Source organism: Rhinatrema bivittatum, chromosome 1 (assembly GCF_901001135.1).
Source record: "Rhinatrema bivittatum chromosome 1, aRhiBiv1.1, whole genome shotgun sequence".
NCBI classification, from domain to species: Eukaryota; Metazoa; Chordata; class Amphibia; order Gymnophiona; family Rhinatrematidae; genus Rhinatrema; species Rhinatrema bivittatum.
The window spans coordinates 718076032-718096183 of NC_042615.1; the positions used below are offsets into that span (position 1 = coordinate 718076032).

Sequence of the window (20152 nt, forward strand, 5' to 3'; positions counted from 1 at the left end):
AGTCTAAAACAGCTGAAAAATTGAACTCAACAGGAATTATGTTAAAATTTTTCCCCAGTGTAATTCAGTATGACTTCTTAGTAAAACTATTGGTTACATAAAATTAAATTAGCTAAATCTGTGGCTCTGTAGTTTCTTTTACTTAATAGTCCCTAACTAATTTGTCCCTGCAAACTTGGGGCAGTTGTGAAGCATCCTCTAACTGGTGACAATACTGGTGAGTATTTAGTCCAAAATTACTGTCTCAGTTGACCATACCTTGAATCTGATGTCTTGGAACACTATTGCACTCTCCTCTGATGACCATTAGTCCATGCGTAAGGACCTGATTTTCAGATTTTCTTGGGAATTTATCAGGGATTATTATGTCAAGAACAAAAGCAGCAGAAAATCAGTGGAAAAACATGACTTCTGTTTTTGTGGGTGAATATCTGAGTTTATTTTGGTGGGCAAAAGCCAGGATAATAAAATAATATTAAGCAGATTCTCCCACTTACCCCCTTAGCAGCATCCCTGTCTCTTCCCCCTACACTCCCAACGAGAATCTCCCTCTTTCCCCCCCCCCATTGTAACTGCATTCCTCCTTATTAGTGGTAGCTCCAGGATTCTCCCCTCTCCTCTGGCAGCAGCTTGCTCTATAGCACTACACTTCTGTGTTTTATGGGGCCAGGGAGCCTGCCGGGAAGTGCTTCTGGTGGGCATGGCCCACTTCAAATGCAGCGTTGACAATAGTAAGCAGCGGGTACTTTGGCAGCTTGGTGGGAGGGGAAGGTGAAACAGCGATTCAGTGGCACTGGAAGGCAAATGCTTGCACTGCTGGGGGACGGGACTTGAAATGCTGTGGGTATTTTGGCCCGCACTGGCTTCCAGCAGCTGCTGACAAACTTGGCCTGCTGCAGCTGTGGAGCTGCTCTTTAATCAGATTAAAATTCAGGGTGAAAATTCATTAAAACCAATTGTCTTTTTTGGAAAAATTCAGGAATTTATGGGTCAAAATTGGTTTAAACTGAAAACAAAGGTGGTACCGGTAGGGTCTCTCTCTCCTCCTTGAATATATATATATATTAGTAGCTAATCACCTGTAGGGTGCTATTCTTCGCCTTATTTCATACTCTTCTTCTCCTCTCAGGAACTGGATGGGTATCCAGTCCACTTGCTGGATCTCTCTGGGTGAGAAACTTCACTGGAAAGTCCAGTTTTCTCTTCTAACAAAATAGAAAGAAGGGTGGATAGAAACTTCCTTCAATAAAGCTGCTAACTAAAGACAAAAAAAAAAATCTTTCCTACTTCCAAAGAAGGAATTACTAAACTAATAGGAAGATAAGCAACACAAATAAACTACTTTTCCTTGTAAAAATCAACTAAAAATCCATACCCTCTCCCTTTTATAGAAGCAGGACGTAACCAACATAGCAGCCTACATGGCAGAGCTGGAAGCCCTTGATATCCTTTTCTTCTCCCTACACTGGAGGTACGTTCATAAGAACATAAGAAAATGCCATACTGGGTCAGACCAAGGGTCCATCAAGCCCAGCATCCTGTTTCCAACAGTGGCCAATCCAGGCCATAAGAACCTGGCAAGTACCCAAAAACTAAGTCTATTCCATGTAACCATTGCTAATGGCAGTGGCTATTCTCTAAGTGAACTTAATAGCAGGTAATAGACTTCTCCTCCAAGAACTTATCCAATCCTTTTTTAAACACAGCTATACTAACTGCACGAACCACATTCTCTGGCAACAAATTCCAGAGTTTAATTGTGCGTTGAGTAAAAAAGAACTTTCTCCGATTAGTTTTAAATGTGCCCCATGCTAACTTCATGGAGTGCCCCCTAGTCTTTCTACTATCCGAAAGAGTAAATAACGATTCACATCTACCCGTTCTAGACCTCTCATGATTTTAAACACCTCTATCATATCCCCCCTCAGCCGTCTCTTCTCCAAGCTGAAAAGTCCTAACCTCTTTAGTCTTTCCTCATAGGGGAGTTGTTCCATTCCCCTTATCATTTTGGTAGCCCTTCTCTGTACCTTCTCCATCGCAATTATATCTTTTTTGAGATGCGGCGACCAGAATTGTACACAGTATTCAAGGTGCGGTCTCACCATGGAGCGATACAGAGGCATTATGACATTTTCCGTTTTATTCATCATTCCTTTTCTAATAATTCCCAACATTCTGTTTGCTTTTTTGACTGCCGCAGAACACTGCACCGACGATTTCAATGTGTTATCCACTATGACGCCTAGATCTCTTTCTTGGGTTGTAGCACCTAATATGGAACCCAACATTGTGTAATTATAGCATGGGTTATATTTCCCTATATGCATCACCTTGCACTTATCCACATTAAATTAAATTTCATCTGCCATTTGGATGCCCAATTTTCCAGTCTCACAAGGTCTTCCTGCAATTTGTCACAATCTGCTTGTGATTTAACTACTCTGAACAATTTTGTGTCATCTGCAAATTTGATTATCTCACTTGTCGTATTTCTTTCCAGATCATTTATAAATATATTGAACAGTAAGGGTCCCAATACAGATCCCTGAGGCACTCCACTGTCCACTCCCTTCCACTGAGAAAATTTCCCATTTAATCCTACTCTCTGTTTCCTGTCTTTTAGCCAGTTTGCAATCTACGAAAGGACATCGCCACCTATCCCATGACTTTTTACTTTTCCTAGAAGCCTCTCATGAGGAACTTTGTCAAACGCCTTCTGAAAATCCAAGTATACTATATCTACCGGTTCACCTTTATCCACATGTTTATTAACTCCTTCAAAAAAGTGAAGCAGATTTGTGAGGCAAGACTTGCCCTGGGTAAAGCCATGCTGACTTTGTTCCATTAAACCATGTCTTTCTATATGTTCTGTGATTTTGATGTTTAGAACACTTTCCACTATTTTTCCTGGCACTGAAGTCAGGCTAACCGGTCTGTAGTTTCCCGGATCGCCCCTGGAGCCCTTTTTAAATATTGGGGTTACATTTGCTATCCTCCAGTCTTCAGGTACAATGGATGATTTTAATGATAAGTTACAAATTTTTACTAATAGGTCTGAAATTTCATTTTTTAGTTCCTTCAGAACTCTGGGGTATATACCATCCGGTCCAGGTGATTTACTACTCTTCAGTTTGTCAATCAGGCCTACCACATCTTCTAGGTTCACCGTGATTTGATTCACTCCATCTGAATCATTACCCATGAAAACCTTCTCCATTACGGGTACCTCCCCAACATCCTCTTCAGTAAACACCGAAGCAAAGAAATCATTTAATCTTTCCGCGATGGCCTTATCTTCTCTAAGTGCCCCTTTAACCCCTCGATCATCTAACGGTCCAACTGACTCCCTCACAGGCTTTCTGCTTCGGATATATTTTAAAAAGTTTTTACTGTGAGTTTTTGCCTCTACAGCCAACTTCTTTTCAAATTCTCTCTTAGCCTGTCTTATCATTGTCGTACATTTAACTTGCCAATGTTTATGCTTTATCCTATTTTCTTCTGTTGGATCCTTCTTCCAATTTTTGAATGAAGATCTTTTGGCTAAAATAGCTTCTTTCACCTCCCCTTTTAACCATGCCGGTAATCGTTTTGCCTTCTTTCCACCTTTCTTAATGTTCTTCTACAAAGTATTGAGCTTTTCATCTGATCTAGTTCTGCCAGGCTCCCATGTGTTCCGTGTTGCAGGACCAGGATTCAAACTGCAGCGAGGAAGGGGTGGATATTTTTTCTCTTACCACCTCCAATTTGACTGATTTACTTGAGGCATCATTAAAAGAGGTGAAAACTTGAACGACACTTGTTATTTCCTGTGCTTTAGACTTGAACAGGGCCTTGATCCTTCAGTCCCCCTTCAAGAGTAGAAATGATCTTTTTTCTGGAACAGCCTGTGAATGTTTCCCGATTTATCTAAGGGCAGACAGGGTGTTTAGGAAAAGATTTGTTTTCGAAGATGTGCTACATTTCCTCAAGTTTCTATGTAAATGTATGGTGGGCTATCAAGGCAATAGGTTCTTGACCATCTTGTTTCTTTTCTTGGAAGCAAACCTAGGAAGATTATCTCAACTCTGACCACTTAAGGATGCAGATCTGGCCATGTTCATCTATTCAGCTTTATTATTGGGCTGTGTTTTGGGGGAGGGGGGGGTGTTGTATAATATTCTATCCATTACGATATAACTTTAAAATTAATATAAAATAATGTGAAGCTTGTGCATGCTTACTGGTGTGCAGACACAAAATGTAGAATATAAAAAATGAGCAGCAGTTTCATAAGTGATGCAGAGTGGATCTTTGTTTAATACAACTTGAAAATGAATTAAAAAAAAAAACCCTTTATTTCAATAACAGTAAAACACAGAAGTCTAGAGAAATATAACAGCACAAACCCCATCAAGATGTTTTAAAAATGTTAAGATTTCTAAGATTCCTGAAAAAGGTTAGATCCTTTTTTTCATGTCTCTATTAGGAACTTGTGAATCTCTTAAAAACAGATCCCTTAAATTGGTTTGACTAACAATTTTAAAAAAGATAACTTTATCTGAAAATGTATGAAAAAAAATAGCAAAAGTCAAAGTGTACAAATGTACAGACAGCTTTGAGATAGTAAACATGCATCAACACTAGAAAACATCATTGTCTATCTATTCAGCAAAATCCACCATAAGTTCTCTGAAAACTCAAAACGGACTTGAGGAAGTCCACAATTGTGGATTCTCGTATTTCCCCCAGATTTTGGGGGGGAAATCCAACATATTATCCCAGGAGATCTCAAAATTTGGAATTGCTCATCTGATTTGATTGAGGCTGAAATCTATTTGGAATGAGTTTGATTTGAGTTTTTCATGCAACCTTTGTGTGTGCAAGAGTGAGATGTGAGTGGATTTTCCCATGCGTGCTAGCCTGATGCTGCCTTGAAGAGAGAGGTTTTACCCAGGATTTAACATGTGAGCTGGACTAAAGCACTGCATCCCAAGCCTGGCCCAGGGGACCCGCAGCCAGGCTGGTTTTCAGGATATCCATAACGAATATGCATGAGATGGATTTGCATGCAATTACCTCCATTATATGCATATTCATTGTGGATATCCTGAAAACCTGACTGACTGGGGGACCCAGGGGTGTATTCCTTTCTTAGCATACATGAAAAAAAAATTGCATTACAATGATAGAATTGGTAGCATTTTGTGCCTAAACAGACATTAATTTGTTTGTATCCCAGCTAGTAACTTGAATATAGAGCTTGGTAAAGTCTAATATATACAAGAGAGAAAAGACAATAAAAGCAGTAAAGAAAGGGATGTGACCTGGACTTGCTTTTTCCATTCTGTATCTATGGCAGGAAAGCTCAGTAAATCAAACCTCTAGTCAAATCACATAAAAACACTTGAAGTGTCACTGCATCATTTATATAGGTTAACGGTGAATTGGAATTCTGTTCTGGATGATGGAGGGGTACATAAAACAAGAAGACAAGCAATATAAAACAACCACCACCACTAAAGAAAAAAAATATATATATGTGTGTGTGTGTGTATGTTCATGAGATGGGGGCACCTCCCAGGCCTCACCCCCCTGCAGTAGCCCCCACCCCGTGCACCCAACTGCAAAATCTATGAAAAGGCAGCATTGCAAATATTCCACTGGCCCCTAGAACATCAATGCACTTCTTATTGGGGAAAAAAGAACTAAACAGATTGCTGTAGATCCCTACATAGAAACTACACCCTTGCAGAATATCTTACCTGGGTCCCATGAACAGAACATGGATAGATCCTCATCTAACAGAATAAATGGGCTCAAATTAGAAATAGAAATGTTAAGACAAAAACTGAACTAGAAACCCATCAATGCCAGGCTCTGTATGCAGTGGAACACTAGAGAAAAAGGAGCATCCAGTAAAGGTACAGGACTCAAACAGCAGCAACTGTACCAACAGGAGGCCCAGCATTCACTTAATGGGTGATAATGGGCCCTGAGAGGAGATTCACCTGACTTCTGGCTATTGCAGGGAGGAAGAGAGGAGCTTGTAATATTTTTCCTTTTTTGTACCTTATTGGCCCTGCCTCTCTTCCTCCAGGCAGGTGTGGCGTAGGCAGCTTCCCAATCCCAGGGGCAGGCTGCAGTGACCCCTTCACCAGTAACTCACCAGTTCAGATTTTCTCTGCACATTTGTATTTCTGAAGAAAATCACTACTATCAGCGAGGTGTGCAAGCGGCTAAAAAAAGTGCCAATACTTAGAACCAACAGAAAAAAAAGCCCTGTGTGTGCATATATATATGTATATATACAAACATGTTTCAGAAATCATATCATAGTGTCTGAGGAATGTGTCATCTGTGCTTTTGAAGTAACCTGGAGAAAAAAAAAATCAGGAACTACATAAAGTTAGAAATTAAAAGACATCCTTACTGCATTGCCTGAAGATACTCTCTGAAATCCTGCAGGCCTGAATCAGGATACTTCCCCTTACTACTCACTATACAATCAAAAAAAAGTTTAAATTCTCTTGTCACATCACTAAGTCACACAAACTCCCTCCATTACCAGGCACTTTGTGAAGTAACATAAAACCCTTTGATTATATATGGCAAACCACCCTGCCAGGGTATGTCTGGTTGCTAGTGATTATTACATTAGAAAGAGGTGTATCTGAAGAGGCTGGTTGGCCAGATGAAGTTTGAGCCAAGGCTGGTAAAACCAGGCCTAGCTTGGGAGTCATCTTGACATGAAGCTGTAACACGAGTAGGTTCAGGATCAGGCTTGGAGTAAGAGCACAAGCACAGGACTGCAGAGCTGGATGTGAAGCAGGATTGCAGAGTAGGAGAACTGGAGCACACTGCAGAGCTGACCGTAGCGCAGGAAAAAGGCCAGATGAGCAGAAGTTCCAGAGGAAATACTTCAAGAGCCTGTTAAATTAGCAGAGGTATGCCTCGGTTGCTCATCTTATATAATCGCCAATCAGGGCACGCCCTGTGCTGAACCAAATGGACCTTTCAAGGGCATGTCTAACTACCTGGCCACCAGAGAGTAAAAAGCCTCTGGCCTTTTCCCTGGCTGTATCTCCTCCTCTGCAGCTCCTTGGCATTTGCCTTCTAGGGTTGCCAGTTCAAGTCCTGTTGATCCTGGCACTGCCATATTAAAATGGCATTAACTCACAGAACTCAAACAGCACCAACCTTTGCATCAAAAAGGAAACACTGCAGATATTACACCGAACCCCTAGAACACAGTACACCTCCTACACTACAAGCCGGACTGCTACAGAGTCATACACAGAAACTACAGACTAGCAGAACACCTCACTTCAGTCACACAATTAGAATGCAGACTATCACCAAATATAGACTATGTGACTACAGATTAGAAAAGGAAATATGCAGGCAAGACCTGAGCTTTTCTTTGCTCTTCTGTCCAACCAGCATCATCCCTACTCCTCCTGTTTCATGCAGATGGGAAGGGGTTGGATTGGGGAGCATAGAGCTCTACTCTGCTGTGCTCTGTGCACTCCAGCTTCACCTCCTTATCTCTTGTTAACTGCATGCTGCCTGGGAGTGAAATAAACAGCCTAAGACAATAAAGTCACCCCCAAAATTGTAGCATTCTAAGTGATCACCTACTTTGCTGAGTGGAATAACTGGCCTTGGAGACATGTAATGGATGGCCTGCTGGGAGTTTTTTGGGGTGGGAGAAGTCGGATAGGAAATGGAGAGAAGGAGCTGAAGGATTGGAAAGTGAGCAGAAAAGTCAGAAAGCGTGAGATAGAGAGTGTAAAAGATGTGAAGAGGGAGGGATGGCAATCAACAAGGAAGATATGGAGAACTCATAGGATTCAATGGGGGAAAAAGAGACAGTAAGGTTAAGAGATGAGGGAGAGAACTAAACTGTTGGTAATGAAGGGAGGAGAGATTTGGAGAAGAAAGATGGAGACAACTTACATTAAAGAAAGATGATCTGAGACACAGGTGAGAGAGAAATGGATGAAGAAAGAAGGAGACCAGCATAGAAGAAAAGAAAAAATGGAAAGGAGAATCAGGAAACTAGGTTAGACAACAGACCAGATAAAAGCAAAGAAGAGACTGAAGCAAAAAAAAAACAAATTGAGCAACAAAGGTAGAGAAAAAGTTTAGGTACTGGAACATGACTTGCTGAAGTAATACATTCTATTCAATATGCAATTTATTTATATCTTTTTTAAATTATATATGTAAGTATTGACAAATAACACTGCTGTACTCTTGTTGGATTTATGTTCTGCATGTGTATGAGTGGCTCCAATACACCATATATTATAGTTTTTGAGGTGAGTAGGGTAGTGATTATCTGTAATATCCCCCCCCCCACCCAACATCCCCCTGACGTAATCCATTTGTACTTGAGCAGTATGTAATTCCTTTCCCCCGCCACTGCTGCAGCTCCCTCCATTCTTCCCTAGAGCTTCAAACTGCTGCCCGTTTGCTAGAAAGCACTGCAAGAAATGTGGCCTCCAACTACGTCAGCCCCATTGACTCCGCCTCATCAGTGTCGTTTCCAGTTCAGTAACGTTGGCGTCGTGTATGTGTATGTATGTATGTGTGCGCGCGCCCCCCCCCCCCCCCCCTTGTTATTGGGCAGTTAGATTCCATTTGAAAAACAGACTCGCGTGTAAGACTGCAAAGTACATTTTTGCTGCAAATGTTCAAGTTTTGTGACTCTGGGGATGGACAAGACGTCACACTTTTGAAAGGGGTATGATAGACTGAGAATCGCTGCTTTGTTGATGGGAAATGGGAACAAGAAAGAACATGTCTTGATCTTGAACACAGATGTATCAAATAGTTTTAAGAACAGCTGTTCAGAATTTTTGTTTAATATCAGTTGTGATAATGCAGACATCTCGTCTTGGTAATGATTGTTTACATTGATGAGTTGACCTTAGGACTTGAGATAAAATAATTCTCCAAGGATTTACCCTTTAGGTTTCCCGTTTTGTTTGCTTGCTTTCTACAGATACTGTGGTACCTTTACTTCTGAATATGCTTGATTTATTTATAGTACATCGAGGCCTACGTAACTAAGCATTTTCCTTCTAGAAGCAAAATGGGAGAGCATGTACTAAATAGGGTCTCCCATTTTGTGACTAAGGGGAAGATGCTTAGTATATTGGGCCTTAAGTTGTTAGTTCAAAACCTTGATTTATAATTTTCTGAAACTATTCTCACAAGGTGCAAAAAAAAAAAATGCAGTGCTTCCTCCTCAATAGTTACCTTATTAAAGATAACTTTTTTTGTGCTTGTTTAAAAAAAGCAAAACAGATCAACTTTTCTTGATATCCTCATTTTCCACCGTGTTTTACCTTAATTTAATTCTGAAATATATATTCTGCCTTCTCAGGAGAAACCTGTACAAGGCAGAAATGAAAAAGTCACAGGCATTAACACTGTATCATCACATTGACCCTGCTTAATATACTCGGGCGCCATAAGTATGTTGGATTTGCCTAGACTGAATAGCTTGCTCCATTCTTTGAATGCTTACATTTTCTACTCTTCCTTTTTTTTTCCAGTTTAAAAGAATGCTCAACCGGGAGCTAACCCACTTATCTGAAATGAGCCGATCTGGCAACCAGGTCTCGGAATATATATCCAACACTTTTTTAGGTAAGATTACTCCTAGAGGAATGATTGATTGCCTTCTCTGTGCCTGTAAGTGGGAGGGGGATTTTTATTCCATGGGTAGTCCTTTGGTTTATTCCTCTCTTTAATGCCAATACATTTCATAAGCTGGTACTGTAGGCAAAGGATGTTATTGGATAAAGTGATCTTTGAATACTTGCAGTTTGCTTAATTGTCTGTCCGGCCTGCCTCATTACATGCACTTGTGTGTGTGCTGTAGTACCCTACTGCAAGATAAAGACCTGCCTGCTACATGAGGAAAGTAGAAGATTAAGGTGGCACTCTTGTATTTTTGTCTCGTGCACTGTGTGAGAAAAGGAATTAGAGTAGCATTCCTGAAAATATAAAATCACTAGCGTAAGGGCCCATAAAAAAAAATGATGGGAAAAAATTCATGTACAGATGTGCAGTCACTCCCCTCTCCCACCACTGGAACGCTCATCTCTCAGGCACAGACAGAATGCATGTGTGCGTTTTACTGCCTGTAAAAGCACACGCACTTAGATCCTCAGAGAGGCCGGACAATGTTCCGAAATGCACTTCTATTTATTTGGTCATGTTTGATTTTCCACCATCCGGATTCCCATCATGATGGGGTGCAAAATATAATACTTACAAAACAAGCATACAAATGTATAATACGTAAAATCTCTTAGGATATAATAAAACTCTATCTAATCTCCCAGTGACTGGTTTTAAATAATCTATCCATTCATAACCCTGCAAAATAAAAAGCCTTTTTATTCTTCTTAAGGCAAATTCGATAAACTCCCCCATTAACAGAGTAAATACCAGCCAATATCACCCCAAGGTTTGAGGAAATTACCAGGCCTTGGACTTGTTTATGAAGCTTTAAGTAATTTTGCTGTTCTCTAACCAGCAGAGTCAACATGTTCCATAGAGCATAATAGCTAAATGCAGTGTATGAGTTGATGTCATTTTAACCGTAGTACACATGTCCTCACCCACAGGAAAAGTGCAGAAAATAGCTGTCTTTGCATCCCACGTGAAAAACCCTTATAAAAAATGTCATCTTCAGTTGGCATTAAAGCACAGTTTTGGGTGGGATACTGGAAGTCCACCCCAAAGAAAAGAAAACCAGACATTAAGTCCCCTGCAAATGCCACACAAATATGCTTTCTAGAGCTTGACACACAGAGTGGCTAACACACAAACATAAGAAATTATAAATATACATAGAGCAATTGAAGATTATTCAAACAGTCCTTTTTACTTCATACAATATGTGCTCAAAAAAGATTCCTCTTTACTAAGTCACAGCCACAAGCTCTGTGGAGCTCATTGTATAAATGACAGAGTGGTATTCCCTGTCTGCAGATGGAAAGGCTGATAAACATGACTGGGCCAGCCTCTGAATGGATCACTGCTGGGAGAATCCCTTCAACCAAACAGCTGTGTCAGGTCTTGGAAACCTGACCCGATGTTAATGCACTTAAATATGGTTTTGAAAGAACCCTAAACCGATGAGCATGGGATAAGCAAGTGCATTACATGTACCTACAATTCTTTTCTCCAACATGGGCATGAAGAATAAATAGGCTAGGGCTTTTATAGGAAGGAGAATGCTTGGATCAAATAGCAGAGAGTCAGAGATGCGGCCTGTCTTCAGAATGAAAAGATCCAAGAACATCAAAAGCTTAGCGTTGCTTTCTGATTCAGCACACATCTTGGTTCCCTTCTAAATTGCTTCTCTCCCTGTCCTCCCCTTGAAGCCTGGGAAAACGGAGCACTTGTAAGGAAGCCGAAGAGCATTTTGACAGGTGTTGGGAAGCGCAGCTGTCAGCTTTTCAGCTTGACCTCTATTCTGCATGCAGAATAATCTCTGAGGATCGAATCACGTAAGATGCTGCCTAGCATTTTGTTTTCCCTTTGCCCTGCTCTATGTAAATGGTTAAATAGAAGCAGTGCTCAGTAAAAGATTACAGCAGAGAAAGAAATAGATCCTTTCCAGTGCACCAGTCCAGTCTGCTGTGTGCTGAGCTACGGGGTAAATTTTCAGTAAGCCGCCTAACTGGCAACGTACGGAGATGATTTTCAGCCCGATCAAACCAACCTGATCTTCAGACACAAACTACCCACATAGTTGTTTTTTAAAATCATGTCATTTCTTAATTTTCTTACTCATCCTTCTACTTCTAAAACACTCAAAATGAGTTAGAATATTCATAAATATATATATATATTTTTTTTTTTTTTAATTTATATTATGCTTTTTGGCAACTTCGAAGCGGATTACATTCAAGTGCTGTAGGTATTACAAAGTAGATATAAGCAATAAAGAACGTATACAAAATAACAAACAGTAATCCAACAACACAGATACCCCCAGCTTAAAAGAAGGACCCCCATATAAACCTCTGACCTACCCACCCCCCAAGATTATCCAGCAACAAGAGGTCTTCTAATAAACAAGCCCATTGAATCCCCAGTTTTGCTAGACGAAGCACTAGCAGAAAGAACAGTTTCAGCCCTACTGGCCAAATCCTAATACAGAGGGATTTCTTTGCCGTAAGTGGTATTTCCACTTTCTCCATTTTGCTATGGGAGAATTAGAATCCTTTATTTATCTCCCAGGCTTAAGTGCGGGCAGGCATTTTTGGCTTCTTTGCTAAGGCCTTGCTGACATCATAGGCTGTGTGTGTGTTTGGAGTGGTTTCTCCGTTCAATTTCAGATGTTGCCGACATCAGTCAAGCAACTTTATGGGGGTAGTTTTCAAAAGGATTCCTGCGCATAAAGCCCTGTGCATGAATATGAATCAGCCTTTGAAAATTATCATGGATCTGAAGGATAAATGCCATCGTTATGATGCTGTGTGGACACCTCTCTTTGGCTTCATAAATTCTCACTGTACTGCCTTTTCTAAACCAGCAGTTCTTGTTGAGTGAAAATGAACATTTTGGGTGGTTCTTTCTGTTTTCTGTGGGTTTTTTTTTCATGTTTCATGTATATTGCTTAACTTGAGTTCATAGCCTTCTGGAAATTATAAGTTTTAAGGTTTAATAGGTTATGAATGTTTATAACTTTAAAACAAAAATGTAGTCTTCATGAACATATGGTGCAAAGGCTCTTATCTTTGCTTTTTATCACATCTGTGTAAGGATTTTGTCTGCTTTCCTCTGCTCGCTTTTTTTTTTTTTTTTGTCATTTTTTTGTGAGCGTTTCTTAAAGTTACAGTGTGTAAGAGCAGTTTCCCAGACCTTTACTTTAAGTAACGATGTTTGTTCCTATTTTTATTTAATATATCTGTGATTCTGATTTAAAATAGATGCTAAAGTCAGATTTGTTTGCATTACACTTTAGACAAACAGCATGAAGTGGAAATACCTTCTCCAGCACAAAAAGAGAAAGAAAAAAAGAAGAGGCCCATGTCCCAGATTAGTGGGGTGAAGAAATTAATGCACAGCTCAAGTTTAACTAATTCAAGTATCCCCAGGTTTGGAGTCAAAACGGAACAGGAAGAAGTGTTAGCCAAGGTAAGAGATTGCTGAAGTCCTGGATTGGTTCTTACAAATCCAGAGCGATTTGGCGTCATTTCTGAAATCCCATTTGTTAACTTACTTGGAAAAAAGTAAAGTGAAGTGAGCATCCTTAGTGCCTTGTGGATGCAAGCCCTGTACAGTGTTTTATGACATACACATAAATCAATTAGATTCAGATAACTCATTGCTGACATTGGCGCGCACATGTTATAAAATCAGCGCGTCCATGTATGCGCGCCAGGAACCGCGCGCGTGCTTCGTTTTAAAATCTACCCCTTTTTTCCCACGCTGAACATCTTATATCTGCTTAAAGCTAGCGCGGGAAAAGCGCACCCAGAAACCCGCGACAGTTTTAGCGCTGCTTACTACATCGGCCCTCAAGCCCACCACTTTGATGCTGACCCCTTCCACTGGAAGTCTGTTCCACCACCCTCTCAGGGAAACAATATTTTCTCACATTCCCTTCAGACCTTCTAGTGGCTGATTTAAGCCCGTTAACATATTTCAATGTTTGTCAGGATTCCTGAGCGGCCAAGGGTTGTTTTTTTTTAAGCTGAGTTTTATCGTATTTAGTTTAATTGTTTTAATTTCTTTGGCATATGTTTGTCTCAATATCTCTATCTTTGATGTTTAACAATGTAATCCACCTTGCACAGTATCACTGAGAAAGACAGACATATAAACACCTAAATAAATAAATAAATAAAAACTTCTTATTTTTCTTCTTGCTTCTAGAGAATAAACAGTATCTAACTCCTTCAGGTTCTGTGTGTGACTTCTAATGCATACCATGCCCTGTTTTAGTGTTCTTTCTGTGAATGGCTTCCACCTTATCAATGTCCTTTCAGAGATGTGGTTTCCAGAGTGGCACACAATCCTCAGTATAGGGTCTCACCAGAGAGCTTATAGTTTGAATAAATTGCAGGTTGGGAAGACGACAAGGGCATCTAGTGGAATGAAATCTAGGAAGTGGAAAAGTGTTGCTTTCTACTGCAAAAGGAAATAGTCTGCAAGCTGAGAAATACTCTGACACCAGAACGTCTCTAACCCCAACCAAGCCAAGGATCAGAAGCCACTTTCAGAAACCTAACTCTGATTTCCCTCATGGCGCAGTGGGCAGTACTGCCCCGAGCCATCAGACTGACTCCTAGAAGTCCACTTTACATGTAAAACTAAATAAAATTTGTGAGACTGTGTCTATACTGGGCAGCAGCCACCTTAGCTGACTCAGAAGTTTGACATGTTTAATTGCTCTCCCATAGGTATATGGCATTATATTTATAACAGTTCTGCACCGTTAGAAAAATTGGATTGGATTTTAGAATATAAGTTCTGTATACCATATTTCAAGGGTGACTCATACCAAAAGCCAAGGAGCTTTACAGGAAAAAATATTGGTTGTTGTAGCAGGATTCATTCATAAACTAGCTTAAAGGCTAGTTATGTCATTTTGTAATGCTTCCTAGTTGGTACCTCCACAATCTGTTATTCTGTTTTCGATACACCGTAGATATTTCCATGCAGATATTTCCATTATTAAACACAATATTTAGTTTTCTTGCTTAAATTAATTCTAGGAACTGGAAGATGTGAACAAATGGGGCCTTAATATCTTCAAGGTAGCAGAGTTTTCTGGAAACAGACCTCTGACAGTCGTCACGCACACCATTTTTCAGGTAAGACGAAAAGTTGTCATTTCAGTTAGATAAGACAAAATTGTATAAACTTGTCTTTGATAAAATTTCTCTAGTTAACCTTGAAATAAATGTTATTATTCCTCAGGAACGGGATTTGCTGAAAACATTTAAAATTCCAGTAGACACTTTAATAACGTACTTGATGACTCTAGAAGACCATTATCATGCTGATGTGGCATATCATAACAATATACACGCTGCAGATGTCGCTCAGTCTACTCACGTGCTGCTATCAACCCCTGCTTTAGAGGTAAAAAAAAAAGTGCCTTCTAATTGACTCAGTGTCCAATTATCTTTCTCCCAAAGCTCCCCAACTAATGTCTTTTCTTAATTGAATTTTGTATCCAGTGCACTCTATCATTATAATACTCTTTCAAAACAAATTTAGCCTAATAGTTGTCTGTCTTTTCAAACTGACTTCTCTCTGAATGTGTGTATGCTTTTTAGTAGTAAGGTGGGAGTACTCCTTGAGTTTTAATCCAGACTTTACAGTGCATTGCCAGTCAAAGTCAGTTCTTCTTTCATAGCAAAAAGTAGTAGTCTAGTAGTCGAGAGCCCTGAACTGTGATCTAGGAGAATTCTGAGGACATGAGTCCAAGACTACTACTGACACTGACCGACTGTGTGATATTTATTAAACTCTTTTCCCATAGACACAGAATGGGAAAAAAGCCTTGGGGAAAAAAGGGCCTTGATCTCCCTATATCTTTAGATGCCTTTTGAAAAAAAAGGCACTTGTCTTAATCTGCCGTTTCCCAGTCAAGGAAAAAGAAAACATTTAGCTTATCATAGCTCAGTATCATTTAAACTTTTCTTTTCTGGAACAACAGAGTATTCTGTTTCCAAGTATGGTCATTGTGCATTTGTTTAAAACTAATTGCACATCTGAATTGAAAATGGCCTTGACTGAAAATACCTATAATGTTTCAGGTATTTTCAGTTTATGTAAACGTAAATGGTTTCCTTGACCCTTCCCAAGGGATCTACCAATAACCAAGCCCAGTTGGGGCCTTCCCAGTCCCCCTCCGACCCCATCCACCTTTTACAGGACCTCTCCAGCCCCCACTTACCCCTCTGTGTGGGGTCCTAAATAGAGAAAGGGTCAGGAGCAAGGTCACCTCACTTCTGCCTTGCAGGCATCCCTTTAAAAATGTTGCCGTCTGGCACTGAGACAAGTGCCATAGTATCATCAAAATGGAGATGGTTTCAGGGCTGGCTGACATGCCCTGAGACCGGCACCATTTTGACCTCGCTATGGTACCAGGCAGTGCCATATTGAAAAGGACAACAGTGAGGCAGGATCGAGTGGGCATCACTCCTGCCGTTTTCACTTTCTAGGATCCCAATGAAGGTGGTTAAGTGGGAGCCAAAGTCACCGGCAACAGCACATTTTTAAGGGGAGGGCAGGCAAGATGGTGATGGACTCTTTTTTTTTTTGGGGGGGGGGATGGTGGGAGGTAATGTTTATTTCAGTTCAGTAGAATGAACACAACTGTTCAATCCTGCCACTGTCTGTAAACTTCTGTTCATTATTATTATCGGACTGCTGCATTTATTAAGTGCTGGGAGAACCGAAAGTGAATGTTTTCGTGTGCCGTCCTGGCTGCTTGGAGAGGGGGGTGGAGTGTATCCTTAGTAAGTGGAGGAGTAGCAACGAGCTTTGAACGAGGGAGACCAGGGTTCAGATCCCACTGCCACTCCCTGTGACCTTGGGCAAGTCACTTTACCCTCCATTGCCTCAGGTACAAACTTAGACTGTGAGCCTTCTGAGGACAGAGAAATAGCTACAGCACCTGAATGTAATCTGCTTTGCTGAAAAGCGGAATATAAATATAAGTCATGATGTTTCCTTTATTTGCTTTTCTAGGCAGTTTTCACGGATCTAGAGATTCTTGCTGCAATTTTTGCCAGTGCAATACATGATGTAGATCACCCCGGGGTTTCAAACCAATTTCTTATCAACACAAGTAAGTTTGATGTGTGTGTGTGTATATTTATATATATATTTAGCTTCCATTTTCCCAACTGTTATCTTGGAAGACCAGCACACAGAATTTAGGAGCAAATGAAAAGTTTATTTTGTGTGCACCTAGACTACTCCAGCTTTAACATTTTGCTATACAAACTAGCGCTTTTCTTTAATATGGCTAGTTTAACCACCCAGAGTATTCAGTATTGACTAGGTATGCGTGCTTTTAGGACTTCCATGCAGGATTTTCATTCCTGCTCCTGTTAAGCTGGTGTCACACCACCGAATTGGGAGAATTGGTGCTAAGCTTCTGAGCCGGCTCCTATCTGCTGGCTTCGAGCTCATGCTCTGTTTTCTAAGGGGATCCCAGTTTTACCTCTTCAGTTGATACTGCTCAGTAAAACTGTGTAACTTAGCTCACCCTATGGGCTGTGATGGCAGCGACCAGTCTACACTCCGAGGGTTTGAGTAGTGAGTTTATTAAATACAGACTTTCTCCCATAGGCACATTCAGTCACTTTCTCATCACTCTGCTCAAAATCAGCCCTGCCCCCTTCCTTCATACCTCCATTGTAATGTGATCTGTGGTTCACTTGTATATTCAAACATCTTACATTTTTGGTAGTTTTCTATTGATGTTGGGGAGTTTTGGGAGGGAGTGTTATTTTTTTTAGCTATATGATAGCCTTTCATTCCCTGAATGAGTGTAGGGGATGTGGTTGTTGTATTCGGAGTATTGAATTAGTATTTATATTTGCTTCGTTATTGCTGTATTGATATGTATATCTTGATGTATGTATGTTTGATGTATTATGTTGTTTTGAATGTAGAATGCTAACTGATATCTTTTTTTAAATAAGCCTAAAATAGTATAGAATAGAATAATCCTCCGTTATTACCTACTCATTTTGTTTTGACCTGATGAAGGTAGTGTAGCTCATAAAAGCTCGTCAAGAAGTGCATTGTTAATCCAATAAAAGTGTATTACCTTATATATTTTTTCTTTATAGACCTTTATTTCCATAGGCACAGAATGCAGGGAAAAAAATGTGTTTTTCAATAAGGCTCTTGAGTCTAATTGGAAGTCTAAAGTTTGAGGCCTTGTAAAATAGTTTGTGAAGTTGAATGTTTCTGTCTGCATCTGACGTAGAGGCAGTAGCATAGTAAAGGGTGGCAGAAAAAGGCTCAGAGAGACCAATGGCACCATTGGTACAGCTAAAATCGGACTTAGCCAAGCAAATGATGGGATTTGAAAAGCCAGCCATGCTGATCGCTCCCGAGTTGGTAGGATAACTTTATACCTGGCTAAAAGGTGAAATCAAGAGCAAGGGCATTCTGGGGCAGAATAACTATCCCTTAGATTCATCAAAATGCTTTAATTTCTCATGGATATCGCCCGCGATAAGAAAAAGGGGCATGTCTATGATGATTTTAGAATTACTGCATGAGAGAGAGAGAGAGAGACTCTTTATAAGGCCTTCATAGTAGTCAGGCCAGCTAATAACTCGATGTGAGGTTTTGGTGGTGGTTTGGGGTTTTTGGGGCCAGTTTTACATGCCCAGGGAGACGTACGAACAGCACGGAACACCTCAGTGAAAATTTGATATCATTTGGAGTGAGGAAAGCCTCACAAAGATGAGATTTGTACAATGTTCTGTCGCCCTAGCTTGATGGGCTCTCTACCAGGGAACTATCAAGCTATTTGTCAGTCTCACTCTGCATGTAAAATTGGCCCCAAACCCCTAAACCTCACCTTGAGTTATTAGCTGGCCCATCTCTCTCTTTCGCTTTCTCTCTCTCTCTCCCTCTTTCCCCAACATAAGGAAATGCCTGCCTGGGCACATCGCAGCTTGCAAAATACAAATATTGTGGGGTACACAAACTTTAACACATTCCGCGATACACCACCTATGCAAAGTGCTATGTTAGAGCAAGGTGCGGTAAGTCAAAAATGATCATAATCACATCTTTTTTTCTTACAGTGGGCCTTATCCATGCAAAAGTTTGATGAATTTAGGGGTAAGTTAGCCAGATAAATGCAGATTATTTTCAGTGTTATCCAGCTAACACAGCTGGATAAACTTATCTGGCTAACTTTCACATTGCTATGTGTGCCCAAGCCACTAAATATCCCTACAAAGTTAGCCAGGTAAGTTTATCCAACTAACCCCCTCATTTATCAAAATGCACTAAGGTGTTTTCGCATGCGTTACCCAGGTAGAGAGAGTCCAAGCTAGGTTGAGAGAACATTGCACAAATCTCATCTTTGGGTGAGTGTCCTCACTCCGAGGGTCATCAAATCTTCACAAGAGACCACTGTTCTGTTCTTGCTTCTCACATTGAATGTCAAGGTGGCCCCTAACCCCTACACTAATACCTAAACCTCACCTCGAGTTACTAGGTGGGCCTCCCATAGAGAAATAAATACCTATCTACCTCCAGGGTGGCATTCTCTGAAATGCTTCCTGTTCCACGTGCAGGTCCCTAGAGGCAGGCAGAGCTCCAGAGTTTCAATGCATGGATGAGACGATGGTGCAGGGAAGAAGGATTCAGTTTTGTAAGGAACTGGGGAAACCTTTGGGGAAGGGGGAGACATTTCCAAAAGGATGAACATAAGAAATTGCCATGCTGGGTCAGACCAAGGGTCCATCAAGCCCAGCATCCTGTTTCCAGCAGAGGCCAAACCAGGCCACAAGAACCTGGCAATCACCCAAACACCAAGAAGATCCCATGCTACTGAAGCAATTAATAGCAGTGGCTATTCCCTAAGTAAACTTGATTAATAGCTGTTAATGGACTTCTCCTCCAAGAACTTATCCAAACCTTTTTTGAACCCAGCTACACTAACTGCACTAACCACATCCTCTGGCAACAAATTCCAGAGCTTTGAGCGTTAATTTGCTCCGATTAGTCTTAAATGTGCTACTTGCTAACTTCATGGAATGCCCCCTAGTTCTTCTGTTATCTGAAAGTGTAAATAACTGATTCACATCTTCTCATTCAAGACCTCTCATGATCTTAAAGACCTGTATCATATCCCCTCTCAGCCTTCTCTTCTCCAAGCTGAAGAGCCCTAACCTCTTCAGCCTTTCCTCATGGTGGAGCTGTTCCATCCCCTTTATCATTTTAGGTACAGAGAAGGGCAACCAAAATGTTCTTTTTTTTTTGAAGGCTGATTACTTAATGTAAATTTGTCAATCTTTTAATTAAATCATTTAATTTGTAGTTAGCATTACAGAATCTTTGCTGGGTGAAATACTTGTGCAGAGCCCATGGTAAAATGAACAATGTGTCTGTGCGAGCCTCACTAAACTATCTATTATGAATTCCATCA

At 40.5% G+C, this 20152-nt stretch overlaps 1 protein-coding gene across 6 annotated transcripts in view; it reads left to right on the plus strand.

Moving 5' to 3' along the window:
- The window catches only part of PDE4D (phosphodiesterase 4D), a 1438018-nt gene that overhangs the window by 1394433 nt on the left and 23433 nt on the right, over positions 1-20152 (plus strand). For 5 of the 6 annotated variants that reach the window (XM_029576676.1, XM_029576694.1, XM_029576686.1 and 2 more), the window contains 5 exons: positions 9543-9636; positions 12974-13146; positions 14730-14828; positions 14935-15099; positions 16717-16816. In XM_029576676.1, the coding sequence (XP_029432536.1) occupies positions 9543-9636; positions 12974-13146; positions 14730-14828; positions 14935-15099; positions 16717-16816 (631 nt within the window). Of the gene's footprint in view, positions 1-9542; positions 9637-12968; positions 13147-14729; positions 14829-14934; positions 15100-16716; positions 16817-20152 lie in introns of those variants that run through there. The other variant, XM_029576715.1, reaches the window with a different exon arrangement.